At 46.0% G+C, this 25003-nt stretch overlaps 1 protein-coding gene across 4 annotated transcripts in view; it reads left to right on the forward strand.

The window, feature by feature from the left end:
• PLXNA2 (plexin A2) overlaps positions 1-25003 on the forward strand; it is a 219167-nt gene that overhangs the window by 95467 nt on the left and 98697 nt on the right. For all 4 annotated transcript variants that reach the window (XM_059057244.2, XM_067032490.1, XM_067032485.1 and 1 more), the window contains one exon: positions 2531-2665. In XM_059057244.2, the coding sequence (XP_058913227.1) occupies positions 2531-2665 (135 nt within the window). The remainder of the gene's footprint in view (positions 1-2530; positions 2666-25003) is intronic.

Below are 25003 nucleotides of genomic sequence, written 5' to 3' on the forward strand. Positions count from 1 at the left end.
GTTCTTCCCTCTGCTTGAATCCATCATGAGATTTGCTCCAGGGTGGAAGGCAGTAGCCTCATCCCCACACCATCATTCCTGACCCCAGAGTCTTCCTCTGCCCTATGAGAATGACTTAAATGACCCCCGACCCCTGCTCTGGAAGGAGGGGCTTTAGTGACAGTTGCCAAGGCAACAGCTTGGAACAGCAGGAAGCCACTAGCTAGGCAGAAAAAAGGTCGAAAGAGGAGCTTAGGGGAGAAGGAGAGTCCAACCCACAAGAGGGAGTTACTGGGGTAGGAATGGCTGAGAGGAGAGTTTCTTCAGTTCCACTGAGGTCACCTCCTCATCTTTAAGCCCAGAGGTCCCCAAGTCACCCATCAAAGCAGACAAGGAGAAACTGGTACCTCTGACTCTTGGCCCTGCTCCAGTGTTCCCACGCCTGGGATCTAGGCCCAGGGCCGCAGACAGGAAAGTGCTGTTTCTGCCACTAGGAACTCCAGAACCACTGTGCCCCATCCCACAATGGGCTCATGGTCTGCTTCTCACTCACTCCAATCCAGCCCAACTCTACAGGCACAGACCACACCCTGGCTCAGGACCCTCAAGTACACAGATTCTCAGGAGGGTAGAAAAATTTCAATAGAAGCACTGGTCCTACCCTCCCAACTCTGCAAGAAATAATGCTCTTGACCCTCTCTACTCAGCCAATAAAAACTGAACATGTATCCTTTCATCCATCCTTGTGTGTTTATTGTGGCATCAGGCACCAAGCTTAGCCCTTGCAATGAATAAGTCATGGTCCTTGCTCTCAGGAGCTCTCGGTGGGGTGGCAGAAATGGGCAGAGGCAAGAAGATGGTTAGAAGTCCAAGAGAGAAACAAAGGGAATAGGAGGGAAAGACTTCATCTGAAAATTGTCCACCGAAAATTGTCTTTTGACCTCACTTTGATTTAGCGCTAAAGAGCCCACGATACTTTATCAGTGGGTTCATAGTTCATGCCCTTTCTACAAGCATTTCTCAAGCATTCCCTTTTATCCATCACCAGCTGTGTTCCCAGCTCCATTCTAGTCCTCAGAGGCTAGTCCTCAGAGAAACAGAAAGCCTTCCTGCCTTCAAAATGTTGGCATACTTACGCACATGCGAGGCAATTAGAGAACAATTTAAGTAGGTAGTCAATACGCATTAGTTAGCTAGTACGTATACAGTGAACAAGTCAATTGATTATAATCCCAGGACAAAATGTCTGGTGGATAAAAAGCCATCAGGGTGAGGAGCAATTAGTGTGGTAGAGAGATTGGGGAGGGCTTCATGGGGAAAGTGAGCTTGAGCTAGAGGGGGTTCAGTTGGACAGAGGACAAAGAAACAAGCCGGGGTTGGCCATATTGGTCAAGAGTCAGCTGCTGTGTTGGGAACAGGAAACCTAGTGGTGAGAGCACATTCAAACTATGGACTTCCTGCCATCACCTTTTTGTATGAGGTGCTGGTCCTTAGGGACCTCTCTCCGCTGAATTTCCAAATTCTGTGTAGAGCTTAGACTAGAGGAACACTTCTCAAACCCCCAGACTAACAGCATCCACATCAGCTGGGAATTTGTTAGAAATGAAAATTCTCAGGTCTCATTCCCACTGAATCAGAAACCCTGGGGTGGGCCCAGGGGTGCATTTTCCCAATCCCTCCAGGTGGTTCTCAGGGCCTGCTGGTTTGAAAACCGCTGGGCTACAGTCAGTGCTTTTAGACCCTGGCCACTCACTAGATTCACCTGGGAAGCTTTGAAACCCAACGAAGATGCCAGGGCCCCAAGCACAGAGGTTCTGATGAATGGATCCAGCCATATTTGTTTTAAAACTCTCCAGATCACTCTAATGTATATCTAGGGCTGGGAAGCACCAGACTAAGTGACCTCCAAGTCCTTTCTGACTTCTTATCCTGGGACGGGCTCTGAGACTGATTCTCAGAGATTCGCGCCTCACCAAAATCTCCTGGTGGGTTTGCACACATTCAGGGGATATGTTTGGGGTCATAAAGACCTTTCTGAGATCCTAAAATCTTGAATCCCTTGATGACCAGCTCTCTGATGGTTTGTATGCTGGTTCCACCATCCTCTCTTACTTGCCCGAGGCAAAAACACTCCGTGCAGCTGTTGACTCTCCTACTCCAAACACAAATAAGTGTGCACAAGCACACACTCCCACACACCCTCAACATGCAGTGCTATAAATATATGCACACACACACACACACACACACACACAAGAATAACCATATAGGGATATTCAAATCACACCTAAAAATATATGCACGCACACAAATAAACTCACCATCAGAAGTCCCAGACCAGCATGCTCAGACTGCTTGGAAAAGGATTCCTCTTGGTGGAAGTTGGGCTGTTTGAATTAAGAAGCACCTCTGTCGTCCCTGTAACCTAGCCTGCTTCAGGGTAGCACTTGGGGGCAGGATGTAGGGGTTATCTTCTATAAACTAACTTGCAGGTAAACCCACAGGGGACCACTGAGTACAGATGCTGAGGATGCCCTTTTTTCTTTTGCAGATTCGAGCCGATGGTCCCCCCCATGGTGGGGTCCAATATGAGATGGTCTCCGTGCTCAAAGATGGGAGCCCCATCCTCCGGGACATGGCCTTCTCCATTGATCAGCACTACCTATACATTATGTCTGAGAGACAAGTAAGTGCTGACACACATCCCTCCTTTCCAGAGCCCAGGAGGAGCAGATAACCAGTGACCTTTGTTCAGCAGCTATTCCATCAAACAAGAGAGACCCCTGGGCCTTCTGCTCACGGGTCCTAGGAAGCTTTTTCAGGGAGTCAGAGAGAAGCAGTTGGGGCCAGCCACTTCCTGGAGCCTCTCTTTAGGCCACAGACCCTGTCTCAGCATGTGATGAACAGCCCCACAAGAACGGGCCAGACTGCACGAAGCAGCTTGGTGTGATTAGGAGGTAGATTTACTGCTCCCAGGCCGACAGAGTCTGCTGCTCAAGGGAGCCAAAGAGGTGTAAATAATCCAGGCCTCCAGGCTGGGAGAGTTAAACCCAAGATAGGACCACAGAAGGAGATAAAAATCTTGGGCTGAGTCTTAGACTGATGCAGGGTAGAAGCTGGCCAGCTCTGGGAAGCTGCAGCTCTTTCTGCAGAGATGGGAAGGCCTGAGAAATAGAATTGTGTCCTTTTCTGGGTAACACCTGAGTGGGTTCCCCACCCTCTTGGATGAAATGTTATTCCCTCGGGTTATATTTGACCTGAATATGTGGGAGCAGAGAGAAGGCAAATGCAGGGAGAGCCATGGTGAAGGACAAGAGAAGGACAGGGGATTCCCCAAATCAGTGGGGGTGCAGAAAGCAAAGCTTAGGAAAGGCTGGCTCCTTCCATTCATTCAGTCAGCGGGTCTACAGGTTAGTCAGCAGGACTGGTGATCTTGACATTGACCTGCACATGGTAAGTAAGATAAAGGCCAAAAAAAAAGGGGAAAGGACTGTGAATCTGTTTTGGTGCTGAGGACACTGACTTAGAGGCTAGACAAGGACGTGGCTCTGGAGGACCAGTGAGCCTTCTCAGGCTACCTCCCCACTCAGGTGTCATTCTCAAAATACTCTGCAAAGATGCCAGGTATCTGTCATCAAGTTCACCCTGCCCAGAGTTCTCTTTCCCTCCTCCCTTTTTGTATGTGTGAATTCTGAATCGGGGACAAGGGAAGAGTGGAGGGAGGAAGAGGTGAGTGGGCACACGATGGCATAAGGGAAGCAGGGATGCAACTTTAACTTGAAAATTACTTCCTGAGAAGAGATGACACAAACCATATGCTAATTGTATGCAAATTACATCCAGATCCTCTTGAAGCCACCTGTCTTTTTACCTTCTTTCATGTAGCCCCCATGGTTGAGGCATAAACAAGTCCAGATGCAAACTTGTAACCCTAAAAAAATAAAAAATTACTGGGCATGTATTTATGGGGAACAAGGTACTGGAAAAACATCAAAATGAATGGGACTTGGTCACTACCCTTAAGTTGCTTACAGTCTAACAAGGAAATCTTTATCATCAGATTGGAGGCTATAAATGCTCTGCCTTTCCTTCCTATTTTTCTTTGTTTATAAGACAAAAGGTTATTTCTTAAACAAAACTGATAGGTGGGCACCATACAAATTCAAACTGCATACAGAAAAGGAAATTAAAAGTTCCCAAAGCCCACACCCCCAAATGTAACACCATGTTAACATTTGGTGAACACCATTCCAGATGCTTCTGCGGAAATATCTGCAGATAGAAGGGTGGGTGGAGAGATAGCCCCCTAGACCGGTGCGTTAAAGGATGGTCACTGGTGCCAAACAGACCTACGTTAACGTGATATTTTCAAAAGACGTTATGTATGGCAGAGGACCAGGCTCGTAACTCTGGATAAAAATTCTTTCTTGGGTTCTCTGAACCCCATGAAGTAGAAAACCAGAAATAGCAAATAGAAGTGACCAGTGAGACCTCAGTGGAACTGAGAAGATGCCAAGGTACATATCTGGGCTGCATATCTTTTAGTCAAATGAGATGCTTTCTGAAATTGAATTCAAAACGTGGCCGAAGAGGAGAGCTGGAGGCAGATAAGTGGCCTTCAGGGAATACAATGACCTCTTGAAACCATATCTGATGTCATCTCTGAGAACGTCAACTCTGGCTAAACCAAGGGCATAGCTTATTTCTAAATAATTCCTCCTTTGGTCTCATCTTCTGCATCTGCTGCCTGGTTCCTGTCAGTTGGCACCAAACAGAAAGGCTCAGTAGTAGCCAGTCATGCTGAGCAGATATAGGAAGAATTTGGGGTTAATGCCATGGGGCTATCTTGAATGAGGTGAGATATTAGTCAAGGGAGATCCCTATGCCAGGTGGAGCCGTGATCAGCAGGCAGAGTCGGAGGGGGACTGGTGGTGGAGCTCGGAGGCCTGTCACTTGGAGAGCCACAGGCCATGTGGCAATAGGTAGCCCGGTGATTTCACCAGGGTCTGGGTCCAGGGATGAGGGCCAAGAACACCTCAGGAGGGCCATCTGTCTGAGGCCAAGCTGCCAAGAGTACACCGGGCGTTCACAGACAGCTCGGACTCTCTTAAAGGAAACAGTTGAATGTGTGGCAAGAGAACAGTCAATGGAAATGAAGTCAAATGACGTGGGTTCTAGTTCAGCTTTTGCTCTAACTGAGGTCCGAAGCTCTCAACATTTTATAACCAGGTGGCCTCAGACAAGTCACGTCACTTCAGTTTGTCTCACAGGGGTCGCTGTGAGGCTTGGCTGAGACAGCAAGAGGAATTCCTTTCACACCACCTCATGCACCGAGAATACTCATCGTTCAGATTTCTCATGGCCTGTCCCACCTTTCAGCCTTTAGGATCCCATAACTCAGGAGGGTGGTGACGGTGGGTGGTGATTAGGAGGAAGCTAAGGGGCGGCGCACTCAGCAGGCCTCAGGCCGAGCCAGGAGGCCTATGTTCTAGTCCTGACCTACCTCTAACCAGCTGGCTGACCTAGACCCTGAACTTCTCAGGGACTCAGTTTCCTCAGCTTGAAGGATGGAGATAATAAATCGAGCTCTCTAGAGGCTCTTTCAGACCTTAAAGAGACTTGTCTAAGGTCTTGGGATCAGGACTCTTCTCCATCTCCAGAAGACAACCCCCAAAGCACAGGAAACAGCCTTGAGGTTAGACCAAAAGAACTTTCTGAACGAGTTTTATGAGTCCATGCGTGCCCATATGAACTCCTTCCCCGAAGGGTAAACACTGCAGTGAGGGTAGAAACGCTGGCGGCTATGGATAAGCAGAGTCCTGTTTTAAGGCAGTCATTTAACAACTTGGAGTTTCCCTAAAAGACCTAAGACCTTATAAGACATCGCGGGAATGGAGTTTCCCACCGCCTCACTGTACAGTAAATCTCTGGGCAGCCTCCTCTGACCCCTGCCTCCACCATGTCCCCAGCTCTTGTGTCCCTGTTCCCCTCCCCTCCCCCAAATCATGGCACCTACTGTATCCTTGATGCCACAAGAGAGTAGAACCAAGTATCTGGCCTCCAGTTTTGCCTAGACAGGTTTTCATCTCCCCATAGAGCTAGAACAATCCAATATAGGCTCATGTGCACTCTCTCTCTCTCTCTCTCTCTCTCTCTCTTAGTTAATTAAATGTAATTAAGAAATAGGACTAGTAAGAAGTGTTGGGTCATTAGTGCCACAGCCTAACAAGTCGATGTTAATGTACTGCTAATAGATCCAACTCTGGCCAGTCCCAGGGGAACATTTGGGAAACAATTCCCCAATCCTACTAATTGCCCAGGTGCTCCACGGATAGGATGCCTGACTGTTCCCTAGAAAGTCCACCCCAGCTTCCTTAACAGCGAATTGACCGGCAGATGTTATGGGAGGGAATTCAAGTCGCTACCATATCCTCAGTGTCTAATGGAAGTCAGACGGTGGGACCAGGGAAAATCAGGCGACGAGCCAAGTGAAAAAGCAAGTCACAAGATGAAAAGAAACTTGATAACCCCAGTTTCCACCCAACTTGTCAACCTGGCCACTCCCAGAAAGGGAATCTAACTCTGTACTCAGGGTAGATGGGAAAAATGTATGGGGATGGAAGCAATTATTCTAATTTATACTTTAATTAGTTTGAATTAGCAGAGGGAATAGAGGCATAAAATGATCTAGCGAAGGGTGAAATGGAAAAAGGGAGTCACAGTGGAGAATGGCTCCATGTAGGCTTGAAAGGGCCTTGGGAACAGCAGAAAGGCTGGTGATGGGTGTGTGTGTGTGTGTGTGTGTGTGTGTGTGTGTGTGTGTGTGTGTGTAGGGTGGGTGAGGACATGGGATGCTGCTGTCTATTTCGAGGCCTGGAGAGGCAAGATAGCATAGTGGTTAAGAGTGGGAGCATGGGAGTCAGACCGCCTTGCACACAATCTGTCACCACTTATTAGGCGTATGGCCTTGAGAATGTTATTTCACCTCTCTACACCTCGGTTTCTTCATCTGTATAGTGGGCCTAATAATGGTGACTGGTGTGAGCATCGAGAGAATATATATAAATTACCTAGCACTGTGTCTGACACACAGTCAATGCTTTCAATAAGTGGTCATGATTATTATCATTATCGTATTGTCATTCGTAGTATTATTAGAACTTCTGAGACCCCAGAGAGGGCTAGAAGCATCTCCACCTTAAATTACAGCTGAGACAGAGATCAGTCTCAGGCCAACACCTCCAACCTGACGTTCCTGCTACTCCCTCCCAAGGGACACCTCAGAAGCCTCTGGCCTGGCCTAATGACAGCATCCGGCTAAGTCGCTCATAATCTGCTATTTATTTTTAAAATCCAGGAATGTGCCCAGCAGACTAAACAGTCCTGGTCCCCTTGATACAGGCGAAGGCAGCCTTGGGCTCATGTGTGAGGCCTGGGAGGCCAGTATTCAAGGCATCTGTGGAGAGAAGGGAGGGGGACCCTGAGCCCTGGTCATCCCCCAAGCCTCCAGGCCCCTGTCTGGCTGCATGTGTGGACACTGGGCCGGAAAGGGGCTATGCCTGGGGCTTTCCGTGTCTGGCCTCACCAAGTAACCAAGCAAGCCTCAAGCTAATTGCAGTAGATGGGGCTGCCATTCTCCAAACAGTGGACACTCAGACCCCAGTTCTGAATGCCCATATGTATGTGAGTCATTGGCACACATTCTGGTTATTTATTGCTATGTAACAAACCCCTTCAAAATTGACAGGCATAGTGGGATAGGGAGGGAGGGTGACGCAAGAGGGACGAGATATGGGAACATACGTATATGTATAACTGATTCACTTTGTTGCAAAGGAGAAACTAACACACTATTGTAAAACAGTTATACTCCAATAAAGATGTTAAAAAAAAAAAAAAAAAAGCAAAAACAAAATTGACAGGCATAAAACAACCACTTCCACATGCTCACAAAACTATGTAAGTCAGGAGTTCAGACAGGGTGTGCACCAAAGAGGGCTTTTCTCCTCTCAGCAACAACTGGATTGGAGCCTCTGCTGGGATGACATGAATGGGCTGGAATGGGCTGGAATGATTAGGGCTAGAATGATCTGGAAGCATGTCCTCTCACATGTCTGGCAGCTGGGAACTAGAAGGCTGGGATCGGCTGGGACTGTCGGCCAGGGTACCTTAGACAAGGCCTCTCCCTGTGTCTTGGGCTTCCTCACAGCATGGTGGCCTCAAGGTGGTCAGATATCCTGAGCATGGCAGCTCATGGGAGATGTGGCCGCTCAGGACTCCAAGAGTGAGTATTCCCACAAATAAGGTAGAAATGTTATTGCCGTTTTTTACGACTTAGCCTTAGAAGTCATATTCGTTCTCTCTTCTACCTGACTCTTCACCTCTCTACCGCCCATCACCCCAAGTGATTCTGATGGGTGTGGTCCATGACCATGCTTTGAGAAACAAGGCACAGGGAAGGTAAATACATGGTTTCCTGTCTCCCAAGTTATGAACCATAGAGCATCAGAGCTGGTAAGGACTTCAAAGCTCACCTGTCCTGACCCCAGATGGGAAGTATGAGGCCCATAGGGCATGGAGCAGGCTAGCTGCCCTTTCAGCCTTGTACAACACCCAACGCCTAAGATCAGAGTCACCAGAACTGGTTTGATTTCCCTGAACTCACAGGGAAGTGCCAGGAGCTTTAAAGCTTGCTGTTGATGGACTGAAGGTTGTGTTAAGTCCTAAATGAGACCCACATCAAAGGTGGCTCTGAAAGTGCTTCTGGGTAGCCTTTGAGGGAATCCATTAGGAATAGGGACACACTGCCTGGAAATTGCCCAGACGATGGCATGTGATTTTAAGGGCTGTCACGGGCAGTCTTCCTGTGCAATGTTGCATCAGTCCACTCAGAAGATGGTCCTGCTGGATGATCCAACGTCTCATGCAGGGTAATGGGACTTTACCCCCACGAATGACAGGAAAGTAACTTTTTAATCACCCCCATCTTAAGTAATTTCAGAGAGTTGAGGCAAGAACTTTGGCCTGGAGTTATTAGCAATCAGAATTATTTGGAAAGGTTATGAAGCTATCCTCTGAAGGTCTCAAGTGCAGGAGAGACACCCCTGCCCCCCAGCTCCTTACACTGGTTTAAGACCCTTCCTTGGGTGGGGAGAGGACTGGAAGGACACAGACCAGATGCCTCTAGCATGCCACCCTAGCAGCGTCCAGCCAGATTCACTAGAGAACGAATTTTGGTGTCCTTGGTTTGGGGGAGGGCCTGTCAACTATAAACCTGGACCTAGGGCCAAAAATAAGAAGCATTTTCAAAGGGCCTATTGTGACGTAAGGGCAGTAAGTCTCTCACCTGTGACCAAAGTCACTGAACTGCCAAGCCCCTAGGCATCTAAAGACTTGGGGAAGGGGAAGTGGAAGAAAAAACTATGGGAGCCATACTTCCAGATGTCCCCTGCTCATTTATTTTGACATCTCAGATATTATTTTGATTGTGCACATTTGTTTAGTCCTGGCGATAAGGCTTCCCAGGCTGCAGGCAGAGCGTGCCAAGGTGTATTTTTACAAGGTGGTCGAAGTCTCAGTAATAGGAGCTCTCCCTTCTGCCTGAGCTGGGAGACCTGGGCTGAGCCACTGGGGGGAGAGAATTTGAGGAGGCAGCAGCTGGAGCAGAGCCTGAGGGACTTTGGGGAGAATTACAGGGTTTGCGGATTAGGAAAGTGAGGATAAGCGAATTTCTGCTGTACTTTTGTTTTCAAATGTGTCACTTTCAATCCAAGCCTTTGATGCACATGTGTTTCTGGTTAAGGACCTCAGTGTGGCCCAGGAGCTGAGTGCGCATCTCAGTGTCTTTCCCAAAGGAGGAGGGGAATCCTGCCTTGTGGAGGAGGGGGTTCAGGGACTGGTGACCCCCCCAAGCCTGGATTTGATTTTTTTCCTCTTTCTCTCCCCCCATTTCAAATATCAGGCAACAAAGAAGCTGACACGGAGCTGATTCCCTGGCTATTAATATTCTCATTGGAGCATTTTTTATAAATATTTTCATATGAGCAAAAGGAAATGCAAACCCACCCTATTAATCAGACGCTTGGCTTGTTGTATTTAAGAGAGAAAACTCCAGCCTCTTATTTTAAAATCCTCTGGTTTGGAAAGAAATGATTGAACACAATGCCCAGGCTGGGAGAACTGGTGCCTAAAAAACTCATTTCTCTAAATGGGCAGGAGGGCTGGAGACTCTCTAATCCTTGGCAAGGGATGCAATTTCTCTTTCTAGATAGGATTGCTGAATGCTGAGACTCTGATTGCCCAGAATGACATGCCTAGGACCAAAAGATGGGAAATCACTATACCTCAGTACTGGAAGGAAACCCCACTTATTTTAAAGATGAGGAAAATGATGCCCAGAGAGGGCAGTCACTTCCTAGATCATATTCTGAATTACCAGAAGAGCCAGAATTAATCCTAATTAACCTGGCCCAGACCAGCATTCTTCTCCCAACTTGACAACAGCTTCACTCAACGCAGGCAAGATACAAAACTGGTTGTGTTAAAAGATTTTCAATTAAAAAGCATTAAAACAACCCGAGCCCAAGGGAGTCCCTGAAGATGTTCCCAAGGGTCAAATTAAAATAGGGAAAGATTTGCATCTCATTTGCATACGCAGACTCATTTATTCAACAGACCATTAAGTGTCTACCATGTATAATGCATAGAGCTGTCCACTGACAAGTTATTTGCATATGCACATATAGACAGGGCAATCTTTCTAAGTAATATTCCAGCAAAAGATCTTATAAATAGGGTTGCCCTGAAGATAGGTACTGTCTTGATTTCTTTCTGCTCTTTTCAATGCAACGACAGCACTGTTAAATGTGCTTTTTTAAAAAACATCTTTATTGGAGTATAATTGCTTTACAATGGTGTCTTAGTTTCTGCTTTATAACAAAGTGAATCAGTTATACATATACATATGTTCCCATATCTCTTCACTCTTGCATCACCCTCCCTCCCACCCTCCCTATCCCACCCCTCTAGGTGGTCACAAACCACCTAGCTGATCTCCCTGTGCTATGCGGCTGCTTCCCACTAGCTATCTATTTTACGTTTGGTAATGTATATATGTCCATGCCACTCTCTCACTTTGTCCCAGCTTCCCCTTCCCCTTCCCCGTGTCAAGTCCATTCTCTAGTAGGTCTGCATCTTTATTCCCATCCTGCCCCTAGGTTCTTCAGGACCTATATATATATATATATATATATTCCATATATATGTGTTAGCATACCATATTTGTTTTTCTCCTGACTTACTTCACTCTGTATGACAAACTCTAGGTCCATCCACCTCCCTACAAATATCTCAATTTTGTTTCTTTTCATGGCTGAGTAATATTCCATTGTATATATGTGCCACATCTTCTTTATCCATTCATCCGATGATGGACACTTAGGTTGCTTCCATGTCCTGGCTATTGTAAATAGAGCTGCAATTAACATTTTGGTACATGACTCTTTTTGAATTATGGTTTTCTCAGGGTATATGCCCAGTAGTAGAATTGCTGGGTCATATGGTAGTTATTTTTTTAGTTTTCTAAGGAACCTCCATACTGTTCTCCATAGTGGCTGTAGCAATTTTCATACCCACCAACAGTGCGAGAGGGTTCCCTTTTCTCCACACCCTTTCCAGCATTTATTGTTTGCAGATTTTCTGATGATGGCCATTCTGACCGGTGTGAGGTGATACCTCAATGTAGTTTTGATTTGCATTTCTCTAATGATTAGTAATGTTGAGCATTCTTTCATGTGTTTGTTGGCAATCTGTATATCTTCTTTGGAGAAATGTCTATTTAGGTCTTCTGCCCATTTTCAGATTGGGTCGTTTGTTTTTTTGTTGTTGAGCTGCATGAGCTGCTTGTAAATCTTGGAGATTAATCCTTTGTAAGTTGCTTCATTTGCAAATATTTTCTCCCATTCTGAGGGTCGTCTTTTGGTCTTATTTATGGTTTCCTTTGCTGTGCAAAAGCTTTTAAGTTTCATTAGGTCCCATTTGCTTATTTTTGTTTTTATTTCCATTTCTTTAGGAGGTGGGTCAAAAAGGATCTTGCTGTGATTTATGTCATAGAGTGTTCTGCCTGTGTTTTCCTCTAAGAGTTTGAGAGTGTCTGGCCTTACATTTAGGTCTTTAATCCATTTTGAGTTTATTTTTGTGTATGGTGTTAGGGAGTGTCCTAATTTCATACTTTCACATGTACCTGTCCAGTTTTCCCAGCACCACTTATTGAAGAGCCTGTCTTTTCTCCATTGTATATTCTTGCCTTCTTTATCAAAGATAAGGTGACCATATGTGTGTGGGTTTATCTTTGGGCTTTCTATCCTGTTCCATTGACCTATATTCCTGTTTTTGTGCCAGTGCCATACTGTCTTGATTACTGTAGCTTTGTAGTAGAGTCTCAAGTCAGGGAGCCTGATTCCTCCAGCTCCATTTTTCATTCTCAAGATTGCTTTGGCTATTCCGGATCTTTTGTGTTTCCATACAAATTGTGAAATTTTTTGGTCTAGTTCTGTGAAAAATGCCAGTGGTAGTTTCATAGGGATTGCATTGAATCTGTAGATTGCTTTGGGTAGTAGAGTCATTTTCACAATATTGATTCTTCCAATCCAAGAACATGGTATATCTCTCCATCTCTTTGTATCATCTTTAATTTCTTTCATCAGTGTCTTATAATTTTCTGCATACAGATCTTTTGTCTCCTTAGGTAGGTTTATTCCTAGATATTTTATTCTTTTTGTTGCAGTGGTAAATGTGAGTGTTTTCTTAATTTCACTTTCAGATTTTTCATCATTAGTGTATAGGAATGCCAGAGATTTCTGTGCATTAATTTGGTATCTTTCTACTTTACCAAATTCATTGATTAGCTCTAGTAGTTTTCTGGTAGCATCTTTAGGATTCTCTATGTAGAGTATCATGTCATTTTCAAACAGTGACAGCTTTACTTCTTCTTTTCCTATTTGGATTCCTTTTATTTCTTTTCCTTCTCTGATTTCTGTGGCTAAAACTTCCAAAACTATGTTGAATAATAGTGGTGAGAGTGGACAACCTTGTCTTGTTCCTGATCTTAGAGGAAATGGTTTCAGTTTTTCACCATTGAGGACGATGTTGGCTGTGGCTTTGTCATATGTGGCCTTTATTATGTTGAGGAAAGTTCCCTCTATGCCTACTTTCTGCAGAGTTTTTTGTCGAAAGCTTTCTCTGCATCTGTTGAGATGATCATATGGTTTTTGGTAGATTGATTTGCATATATTGAAGAATCCTTGCATTCCTGGAATAAACCCCACTTGATCATGGTGTATGATCCTTTTAATGTGCTGTTGGATGCTGTTTGCTAGTATTTTGTTGAGGATTTTTGCGCCTGTGTTCATCAGTGATATTGGCCTGTAGTTTTCTTTCTTCGTGACATCTTTGTCTGGTTTTGGTATCAGGGTGATGGTGGCCTCGTAGAATGAGTCTGGGAGTGTTCCTCCCTCTGCTATCTCTCTGAAGAGTTTGAGAAGGTTAGTTGTTAGCTCTTCTCTAAACGTTTGATAGAATTTGCCTTTAAAGCCATCTGGTCCTAGGCTTTTGTTTGTTGGAAGATTTTTAATCACAATTTCAATGCCTTTCAAGTCTCAAATTCAGTGCTTGTGATTGGTCGGTTCATATTTTCTATTTCTTCCTGGTTCAGTCTCGGCAGTTGTGCATTTCTAAGAATTTGTTCATTTCTTCCAGGTTGTCCATTTTATTGGCATAGAGTTGCTTGTAGTAATCTCTCATGATCCTTTGTATTTCTGTAGTGTCAGTTGTTACTTCTCCTTTTTCATTTCTAATTCTATTGATTTGAGTCTTTCTCCCTTTTTTCTTGATGAGTCTGGATAATGGTTTATCAATTTTGTTTATCTTCTCAAAGAACCAGCTTTTAGTTTTATTGATCTTTGCTGTTGTTTCCTTCATTTCTTTTTCATTTATTTCTGATCTGATCTTTATGATTTCTTTCCTTCTGCTAACTTTGGAGTTTTTTTGTTCTTCTTTCTCTTATTGCTTTAGGTGCAAGGTTAGGTTGTTTATTTGAGATGTTTCCTGTTTCTTAAGGTAGGATTGTATTGCTATAAACTTCCCTCTTAGAACTGCTTTTGCTGCATCCCATAGGTTTCAGGTCATCTTGTCTCCGTTGTCATTTGTTTCTAGGTATTTTTTGATTTCCTCTTTGATTTCTTCAGTGATCACTTGGTTATTAATTAGTGTGTTATTTAGCCTCCATGTGTTTGTATTTTTTATAGATCTTTTCCTGTAATTGATATCTAGTCTCATAACATTGTGGTCAGAAAAGATACTTGATACAATTTCAATTTTCTTAAATTTACCAAGGCTTGATTTGTGACCCAAGATATGATCTATCCTGGAGAATGTTCCATGAGCACTTGAGAAAAATGTGTATTCTGTTGTTTTTGGATGGAATGTCCTATAAATATCCATTAAGTCCATCTTGTTTAATGTATCATTTAAAGCTTGTGTTTCCTTATTTATTTTCATTTTGGATGATCTGTCCATTGGTGAAAGTGGGGTGTTAAAGTCCCCTACTATGATTGTGTTACTGTTGATTTCCCCTTTTATGGCTCTTAGTATTTGCCTTATGTATTGCAGTGCTCCTATGTTGGGTGCATACATAGTTACAATTGTTATATCTTCTTCTTGGATCAATCCCTTGATCATTATGTAGTGTCCTTCTTTGTCCCTTGTAATAGTCTTTATGTTAAAGTCTATTTTGTGTGATATGAGAATTGCTCCTCCAGCTTTCCTTTGATTTCCATTTGCATGGAATATCTTTTTCCATCCCCTCACTTTCATTCTGTATGTGTCCCTAGGTCTGAAGTGGGTCTCTTGTAGACAGCATATATATGGGTCTTGTTTTTGTATCCATTCAGCCAGTCTGTGTCTTTTGGTGGGAGCATTTAATCCATTTACATTTAAGGTAGTTATCGATATGTATGTTCCTATTCCCATTTTCTTAATTGTTTTGGGTTTGTTCTTGTAGGTCTTTTCCTTCTCTTGTGTTTCTTGCCTAGAGAAGTTCCTTTAGCATTTGTTGTAAAGCTGGTTTGGTGGTGCTGAACTCTCTCAGCTTTTGCTTGTTTGTGAAGTTTTTAATTTCTCCATCAAATCTGAATGAGATCCTTGCTGGGTAGAGTAATCTTGGTTGTAGGTTTTTCTCCTTCATCACTTTAAATATGTCCTGCCACTCCCTTCTGGCTTGCTGAGTTTCTGCTGAAAGATCAGCTGTTAACCTTATGGGGATTCCCTTGTGTGTTATTTGTTGTTTTCCCCTTGCTGTTTTTAATATGTTTTCTTTGTATTTAATTTTTGATAGTTTGATTAATATGTGTCTAGGTGTGTTTCTCCATGGATTTATCCTGTATGTGACTCTCTGTGCTTCCTAAATGTGCTTTTATAGAGAGATAAATAAAATATAATCCCTGCCCTCAGGGAGGCCACATTCTGGGGGGAAGAACGATGTATAGATAAATTACAGTATAGAGTGAGCAGTGCTATAGCAGAGGTATACAATGTGCTCCGTGACAGAAGTAACTCATACTAATCATGAAGAGCCCTGTCCTTGTCCCTCCATACTTGTGGTCACTCAGAGGACGCACCCTCTCTCTGACACAGCAATCCAGAGCTGGTAGAGCTTCAGAGACTGTCTAGTGAAAGCCAGTCCTTCCTTTTATAGATGAGGACAGGAGACCTGATGAGGGAGTATCTACCAAGCCAGAGAGTGAAGAAGAAGATAGTGGTTGATGATGGGCAGTTTCCTGGCCACCATGAAGACCATGGGCTCTAGAGGCTGCCTGCCAGCCTGCCTAGGTTCAAGTCCTGTTTCCATCACTTACTGCTGTGTGATCTTAGGCAAGTTGCTTCACCTCTCTGTGCTTCACTTTCCTCACCTATAAAATGGGAATAATTACGACATCTGCTTGAAGATTAAATTAAATGAATTAATACATTAAAAAGCAGTCTGAAAAGTTACCTGGCACATATTACCTGCTTAATAAATGTTAGTAGTAGTAATAATATTTTTATGGTTGTGCCCCCATGCATAATCTCCAGGCCAAGCCATGCAAATCATGCTCCACATATAGCCACACCTAGAAGAGAAACTTAATCACCCTGCCTTGCCTCTCAGCTCTACCTAATTTAAGATGTGTTGAAATCTAACTAACATTTAGGTCGTGTTTTTTTCTTCTTTTGGTTTGCAAACATGACCTCAGCTAATACAACAATCTCCTGGGATAAGTAGTATTGTCCTTGCCTTTTTATTTTTTTATAGATAATAAAACTGAAATTCAATCTGGGTAAGTACTTTGCCCAGGGCCACCAAGCTGGCCATCAGCAAGGCTAGGATTCCCCCCAACTTCTGAAGCCCAAGCCTTGACACGTCTTCCTGAGACGGCGCCCCCTGGCTGCCGCGTGAGTGCAGAAGGCACTCCTGCTCCCTCTCTACCTGCAGCTCTCAAGGCTCCAGACCAGTTCAGACTCACATCTCCTCACTTCACACCCTCAAGGACACTGGAACAGTGCACTGTTTTGTTTAGAAAATCAATAAAGGCAAGTGAGCCCTGCCCGGGCATGACATGTCCAGTCACAGGACATGTCTCTGATGGTCAGAGTGGAGGCCGAGAGGGCACCCGCCCCAGGAAGCTGTGGTTTGTCCTGTGCAGCAGATCAGGCCCCTCACAAGCATGATCTCAGCTCCTTATGGCAACCTTGAAAGACAGGTGTTATCACCCCTGTGTGACACGAGAGGAAGTCAAGTGTGGCAAGGTTTAGTGACCAGAGCAAGGCTGGTCACAGCCTAGGAGGCAGAGCCAGAGCAGAGGTGCAGGTCCCTGTGCTTGCAAAGCTCCTGCCCCGCCTGCCATCCCCACAGCCCCCCAACCAAGGAGGCCCATTCAAGGCACCCAATGAGTGATGTCAGGACTCCCCTGCACTCTCTACCACCATCCGCAGCTCCGCCTGTCTGGCAGAGGAACACCTTTGCAAGGAGGGCAGGTTCAGGACACGTGAGAGGCATTGCACGAAGCCGATTCAGCTTCTTAAGTGCAACTTCAAGTGTGAGCCAGGCAAACGGGTATAGGCTCCCTAGCTGGCCCTACCCAGGGATTCTAGGGCTCTAGAAAGCCTTCTCTGTTGCCATCTTGCGTCTCATCCAGCCAGTGCGGGGGATCCCATGGTGATGCCCCAGAATCCTTCAGCCTGCTTTTTAGCTCCTTACCAGAGCTCTGCCTCATGCTCCCCAAGTTGAGTTTCTGTAATCGAATGTGTTTTATTTAGACCATAACATTTAGTGCCACTTTGTATTTCCAATTAGGCTTCAGTCAGACACCGAGAGTCTGATTCGTTTTGTTGTTTTGATCAACACAAAAGATGGCAACATCAGAGGAGCCGTCGTGAAAAGTTATTTCCATCCACCGATGACTAGGACAGTTGCTGTGATGTGAAGATGCAGCTTTGGAGGTGCCAAGAGACGCATCGGCTGTTAGGGAAGGGGGAGGGAGGAGAGGGGAGTCAGCGAACCCTTGGAAAGAAGCACGATTTAAGGTTCTGAGGTTCACGGCCCATACTACAGGGTCTCCCCCAGAGAGAGTAGGGAGGTGGGTGCTGGGCATTAGGCAACTTGAGGCTCCTTCCTGCAAGGGCAGGGCTCCTGGTGCCCATGCAAGAGGGCCTTTTATCCAGAGAGGTTCCTTGAACACCGGTTTCCCATGACGTGGGAAGCCGATCACTAGTGGCTTTATGCAGAGAAAAGTCTCTGAGCTCCTCAGCCAGAAATGACCCCCATACTGGTTTACAGAAATATTGGAGAGAGGGTTTCCTCACTGCCCATGACTTCTGACCAGCTGCTCACACATGCTGCCTGTCAGACACATTTTCTCTCTGGAGCTGGTCCAAAGGACAACATTTAGAATCCAGTTTCGAGCTGCCAGGGAGTCGGAGGGGGTGAAGTGGGTGGCGGGATGTCAGAGAGATGATTGGATAGTGACGGGGGCGTGGTAAGTTCGGCCCCTTCCTTCTGTTAATCATCAAAGGGTCTCACGACTGCATCTGAGTTAAGGCCAACTGGAGCCTCAGTTTCCCCATCGAGAAAATGTATTTGAATGTCCCCTGCGGCCGTGACATTTGGTGCATTCTTTGTGGCCCTGAATACGTTTCAAGCAGCGTCTAAGTGCACAGCCCTGGGAGGCTGACCTGGATATGGGGCTGTGTGTGCTTGTGAGACAGGGTTGCGTGGGTATGAGTGAGTGAGAATAAGCATTGCTCTGTGTTCTGGGGTGTGGAAGGGTAACCGCTCTAACACAGCTCTTCCGTGCAAGGGGGCAGGGCTGTGCTCACTGCGGGAGAAGCCGGTCCGTGCTCCTTCTCCTCGGGGCTTGCAGTTTTCAGAAAAATGTTTTACATTTTTCCAGCTGGCCCTTTGATCTTGCCGTAGCCTGCCCAGCTCAGGAACCCAGTGTCTCAGTCTTACTTCATAGCGTGCATGCCACACAATTAAATTCCTCGAGCCTCCGCCACTCTGCCTGGAGTAACCTTCCTCACTCCTTCTCCTGGTTATCCCCCCCACCCCCCCTCCGCCAACAGGTGGGGTTTGAAATTTGTACCAGGTGCAGGGAGAACTGGCTGTGTCCTCAGCGGTTGGTGGCTTAGCAAACAGTCTGAGTTCAGTCTCCATTCCTCGAGTAATGTTTAACGATGAGAAGGGGGAGATGGTCAGAGATGAGAGTCAGGCAGAAGGAAGATTGGAAAAAGAAAAATGGACACAGCCAAGAAGGATGTCTCAGTTACCCACTCAGCCACCAAGTAATTCATCAAAAACCTTTGAGGTCCTATTGTTCACGCAGAGCTCACCCTCACAATATCACATATGTAGATACAGGACACATACACGCGTACAGGATGACAGGTTTACAATACAGTATGCAGAGAACTGGGAATGTGTGAGAGGGTTACCTCTCAGGGCTACCCAACAGAGCCTGAGAGTCAAGGAAGGCTTCCTGGAGGGGGTGATGCTCTAGGTGTATTATGAAAGGAGAGGGGCTCACTGAGCGGAATAAAAAGCAAAAGAATCTGAAAAAGAATATATATATAACTGAATCACTTTGCTGTATACCTGAAACTAACACAACATTGTAAGTCAACTAGATTTCAATTAAAAAAAAAAAAGCAAAGGAAAAGGACGGAGGCATGAAAGAGTTCAGCCTTTTCAGGGACTGTTCCCCCAAATTTGATATTGCTGGGGCTGAAGGCAAGGGTTAGGAGCATCAGTCCTCACAGAATATCCACAGCACACAGGCGAGCAGGCCTTCAGGTGGACTCAACCCATCTACCACCACCAAGATAAAAGGAGACCCAGCCCAAAGAGAAGGCACCAAAAGCTCCCCCAGCCCTGCTGCTGCACCACAGAACTTGGGAGGAAACAAGCCTGTGCCCAGCTCTCGGTGTCCCTCGTCCACCAGCAGGCCCCCTGGACAGGCTGTGGGCTGAGCAGCACAGTCAAGAAAACAGATGGCCAGCGCTGGGCAGAGCCCATTCCAACAACATTCCTCAATGGCAGAGACCTTGCCTGTCTGGGCAGCTTCTGTCTCCCGAAGAGATATTACAGAGTTTGGCCCTTGCTAGGTACTCAGTAAACACTTGCTGAAGGTTTGGAAGAGAGGAAGGGGAAGAAGGGAGACAAGAAAAGAGAGAAAAAGGGTGTATGGAAAGGAGGCCTTGTAGGATAATATAAAGAGCTCATCTCTGGAGGCAGTTGAGCCTGTATTCTTGGCTCCGCCTCTCTTCAGTAGGGCCTGGCTTATCCTCTCTAAGCCTCGGTTTTACCATCTGAAAAGTGGGAAGAACAATAATACTTGCCTTGTGAGGTTGCTGAGAAGATTCAATGACTAATCCCTGCAAAGTGCTTGGGAGAGAGCAAGAGCCAAGACCTGGAAACGGCCTCAGCTAAGCCCTGTTTCTACCCTCTGGCTCACGCCTGAGTGTCCTGTTTCTCTGCCACTGAGTGTCCCTCCCCCGACTCCAACTAACAGGTTGCTCGTTTTTCACCCTTAAGTCATCTGCCAGTTGCATCTATTTCTAGCCTCTGTCTTATGAAACAAGGAGAAGGAAGGGAAACAAGTAACTGGAGAGGCTCATTTACTAATGGTCAGCTCCTGCCGTCAGCAGAGCTCTCTGTCTGCTTCTCCCTGGGTACCTAGAAAAATCATGGTGACCTTTTATTTACTGGTGGATCTAGTCAGTTCTTGGCTCCAGGTCTCTCTGCCTCCCCGCTCCCCACCCCCACCCCGCAGCCCACCCTCGGCATCCCCATCCCCAGCGATGGCTTCCTGCCTCTTGTGCTCCATCACACTTAGGGTGTGCAAGCTACGCTGGGCCCTCTGAGCCTCCCTGCCTTCATGATCAGAGTCTTAAAAACCTGTGGGGCACAGGGAGGAGGAAGAACCAGAATTATTATTATTATTATTATTTTTTTTTTTTTGCTGTACGTGGGCCTCTCACCGTTGTGGCCTCTCCCGTTGCGGAGCACAGGCTCCGGATGCGCAGGCTCAGCGGCCATGGCTCACGGGCCCAGCTGCTCCGTGGCATGTGGGATCTTTCCGGACCAGGGCACGAACCCGTGTCCCCTGCATCGGCAGGCAGACTCTCAACCACTGCGCCACCAGGGAAGCCCAAGAACCAGAACTATTGATGGTTCCTGCTCGGTGCTCCCACCATGGTTTCTGCTGCTGATCCTCTTCTGCAGACCTCCTCTCCCATCCCAGTTTCACTGTGGAGCTAAACTGAGATTTCGACCAGTAAGTGACCTGCCCCAAAGTTCTCAGTAAGTCAGCAGCACTGCCTAGAAGAACGTAAGTTTCTCCCAGTTCCTCATCCCAGATTTTGCCCTTTGAGCTTTACCAGGCATCTCCTCTTTTTCACCCACTTCCCCTCAACCTCTGCCACCCCCTGCACTGCTTCCTGGCCTGGCTTTTCTGTCTCCTTCCTCCCTGAAGCCAGCTGTGCATTCACCTAAGGCCCCTCTGAGCCAGTTGGGCTGAGGTGTGCAGCCCTAGGAGTAGTAACTGGGGGCGGTGACAGCTGTAGAGGTGACAACCAGACAGAGATGGGTGACAAGTGAGCGCTGACAAGAAGACACACCACAGAGGTCCCAAGAGGCCAGGCATGAGCCTGGCAGACCCAAACTCCCTGTGTCTTCATGGGCTGCAGGAGTTAATTGTTCATACAGCGTGCCTGTGTGTGTGTGTGTGTGTGTGTGTGAGAGAGAGACAGACAGACAGACAGACAGACAGACAGACAGACAGAGTGTGTGTACATGCACACTTAAGCATATCATATGCAAACTGGCTTCTGGAAAAAATGATCCGAGGTAGAGTATGGCTTTCTTACTCCATTGCCTTCAGGCCATCTGCCTTGGACTTCCCAAACCCTTCAATGTCCATCTCAGAATTGGCCCGCCTTACAGCTCCCTTGCACTGGGGGAAAGAAATTTTAAAAGCCTCTTGTGCAAGTCAGCGCCCTTCTTTCCAAGCTCTCTTCTTGGCCCTCGCTGTCAGCATCAATTTTCTGCAGGGAGTGATTTAACCTTCATTTATTCATTAATTCTTTTTTCCCCTTAGCTTCATTAGGTAAGATTTATAAAGGTGCTGAATTGGAAAGGTCACCTGTCCCTGGGCCCAGGACACAGTGTGCCTGCATCTCTTCTCATGAGTTTCCTTCCGGGAGTGCTCTGGTGGTAGGGAGGGGAGGGGAGTAGCAGGGGAGAGAGTGAAAGCAAAGCCTGCAGTTCCCCAAGAAGGCCAGACAGGCAAGTGGATGTCGCAGCTTCTGAACATGCTCCATGCTACCTGCTTGCTGTTGAAAGACTGAGCAGCTTGGGGAAGGACAGGCTTCCATGTTAAGCCCATCTGGAATCCTAGCTCCACCTCTTACTATATTGACCTTCACCAAAGTATCTCAGTTTTCTCTTCGATAAGTTGTCTATAATGATAGACTCTTCTTTATCAGGTGCTGCAGGTGTTAAACAAGGTGATGTATGTATAGCACTGAGCACAGTGGCTGGCACACAGCAGTCAAGAAACAGTAGCTTTTTAAAAAGATCTTGAATTGTCCTGGATGAATCCTGGCATTGTTGGGCAGTCATCAGCTTACTAATCACTAGAGACTGGTACACAGGGAGGATGTTTGATTTCTCCAAGCAAAGGAAGCCCCCATATTTTATGATTGATTCCCATCTCCAGAACCACAGAAAAAAGCCTCAGCTCAGGGAGAAGCCAGAAGGAACCAAGCCACTGCTTGGTGTCAAGACTGCTTGCCAAGGCCCACCAGATTTCTGCAGGAAGTCGGGCTAAGCTGGCATGCTTTTGTTTGTCGTAGCCTGGCCACACGCACTGTCTCAGGCCCACCCAGCAATTACCCATAGTCAGGGGCCTTTCCCAAGTCTCAGCGGCCTTCTGGGCTTGGCCTCCAGCCGTCTCATCTCAAAGAGCTGTCTCTTTCGTTAACAGCCTCCCTAGAAAGAGGGGAAACAGTATAGACTAAAGAACCATGTAGGTGTTTTGAACTTGTAGAAAGACAAGAGTATCTGCTTGCTGCCACCTTCTGTGGCATGATTCTCATGCCCCCAGTGGAACTCAAGACCGTCCCAATTCACCCCACTCAGAATGAATTCAGCTCTCTGAGCTTCTCTAACTTTATGGTAAAAACCACATACCTGGGGAATATCTGTCTATTTGTGCCTCCCACATTAGGCTCTAAGCTACTAAGGGACCCGAGGCAGGTCAGAGGTACCCCGTACCCTCCCAGGGCGATGGTAGAGCCAGAACTCAATCAGCGTTGGAGAAAATAATTTTAATAGGAAAGCACGGAGGGAAGCAGGCAGGCAAGCCAAGCTGAGACTATTGGGTTTGAATATGATCACAGAGGATTACAATAATTAATTTTATTTTATCTAATATTCTTACAGTTGGGGCTTCTGGAATCCAACATGCAAATGTATGCTCTTAGTGCAAATTGGAGCATGCCCAGAGTAATGGAGAAAAGTCTAGTCCCCTCACTTTTTCCAGAATCCTATTTCCCTTATCTGGGATCACCTGTTTGTTTGCTAAAGACGGGCTAGGGAGTAAATTCCAATAGAGGAAGGAACTCTTGGCCTGAGTCAATGTGACCAGTGCCTCCTCTATGCTAGATGGAATGAAGAGAGACTCTGGGCACTGGGTAGCAGCCTTCCAAGGAGCTGGGGGCTTCTGGGCAGCAGCCGCAGGAGACCTAAAGTGTGAATCTCACCCCAGGACAGTCCTTACCGCCGTGGAAATCACTTCACATGTATGATAGTAGTTGGTACTGTCCTCATGCTCTCAGATTTAATGAGATTCTTTGAGCATTGTTAATAAACAATGCTTGACCTTTTTAGAGTAGCAATACTGTATCATTTTATTTCATGAAATAGGCCCCTACACAACAGGCCATTTGGTATAGTTATTGTTCCCTTTTCAAATGAGTGTAGTTCTGAAATAGAATTTGGTTTTGCAACTCTCACAGTATCCATTGAGGTCACCAGTGATACTGGTCACTGAATAGCCCAGATAGGAAGTGACCAGTAATTGTACCTGAACTTCACAGCCACTCCTCATTATCTGAGTTCTTCCTTACTACTCTGACTGTGACCACAATCACAGCCACCATGTCTGGCACCTAAGGACGCTGTAGTTTGTACCTCTATCTTGGCCTGGCTGTGAACGATTTCCTCTCCCTGTAACTCAAGCTAAATCAATATTGGAATTTATAGGAAAGAAAGAAGGCCTCACATAACCCTCTTTTGTTGGGCTTTCCTGAAGGAGGGTAGATATTAGTACGTGGTATGTCTGGTTCTGTTTTGCGTGTCAGTTCCATTTCTTTACCTGTGGCCCTAGACTAACATCTAGTGGCCGTGGTGTAATGATGATAGGTATCAGTAGTATAGAGATTGAAGCTGCATACACAATTTAGTCTTTAAATATTTTCTGTCTCTGGGATCAGCTGGATACAATAGATGCCCTGTATCTCTCAGGATACACCCCTCAGGGACACATTAGTTATAGAACAAAGGTGATTGACATTTTCTGAGTCCAGTAAATAGCCTCGTCCAAACATTTTCTGAGTCCAGTGAATAGCCTCGTCCTTTCAATCCAACTTATAAGCCCCTCCTACTTCAGGGATGCCTTTGGCCCAGAGGTGTCGCTTTCCTGCATCCTAAGGCTACAGTCTTAACATATAAAATTACTTGAAACATAAACAGTGACAAATAACCATTAGAGGAGAGTCATTCTTTTACATTGTAAAAATAGAGTTGGGAATTGTCACTTTTAAGAGGTAAGAGAGAGACATATGGACAGAATACCAAGAGTCGGGCTTCCCTGGTAGCGCAGTGGTTGAGAATCCGCCTGCTGATGCAGGGGACACGGGTTCGTGCCCCGGTCCGGGAAGATCCCACATGCCGCGGAGCAGCTAGGCCCGTGAGCCAAGGCCGCTGAGCCTGTGTGTCCGGAGCCTGTGCTCCGCAACGGGAGAGGCCACAACAGTGAGAGGCCCGCGTAGCACAAAAAAAAAAAAAAAAAAAAAAAAAAAAAAAAAAAAAAAAAGAATACCAAGAGTCTCTCATTTGTCTCTTAACATTAAATCTAAATCATAAAACCACAGACAAAAGACTCTTACATTTGGAGCCTCTTTTGTTTTCCTTTCTTTGTAAGAAGGGTAGGGAGTGTGCAAAATACATGCACTCAAAAAAAGGTATCATTTCACCACACTTTGGTCTCCTCAATGGTAAAAATAAAAACTCCAACTGCCTCATCTCTAAGTCTGTAACTAGTGACTAATTTTGGTTCAGTGAGATTTCATGGGGCGAACAGTTGGACAGTTTCCAATATGACACTTGCCTATGTGTGTATATATGAAGCTCTGCTCTTCTACCTTCTTG

The sequence above is a fragment of the Kogia breviceps genome, chromosome 1 (assembly GCF_026419965.1).
Source record: "Kogia breviceps isolate mKogBre1 chromosome 1, mKogBre1 haplotype 1, whole genome shotgun sequence".
Lineage (NCBI taxonomy): Eukaryota > Metazoa > Chordata > Mammalia > Artiodactyla > Physeteridae > Kogia > Kogia breviceps.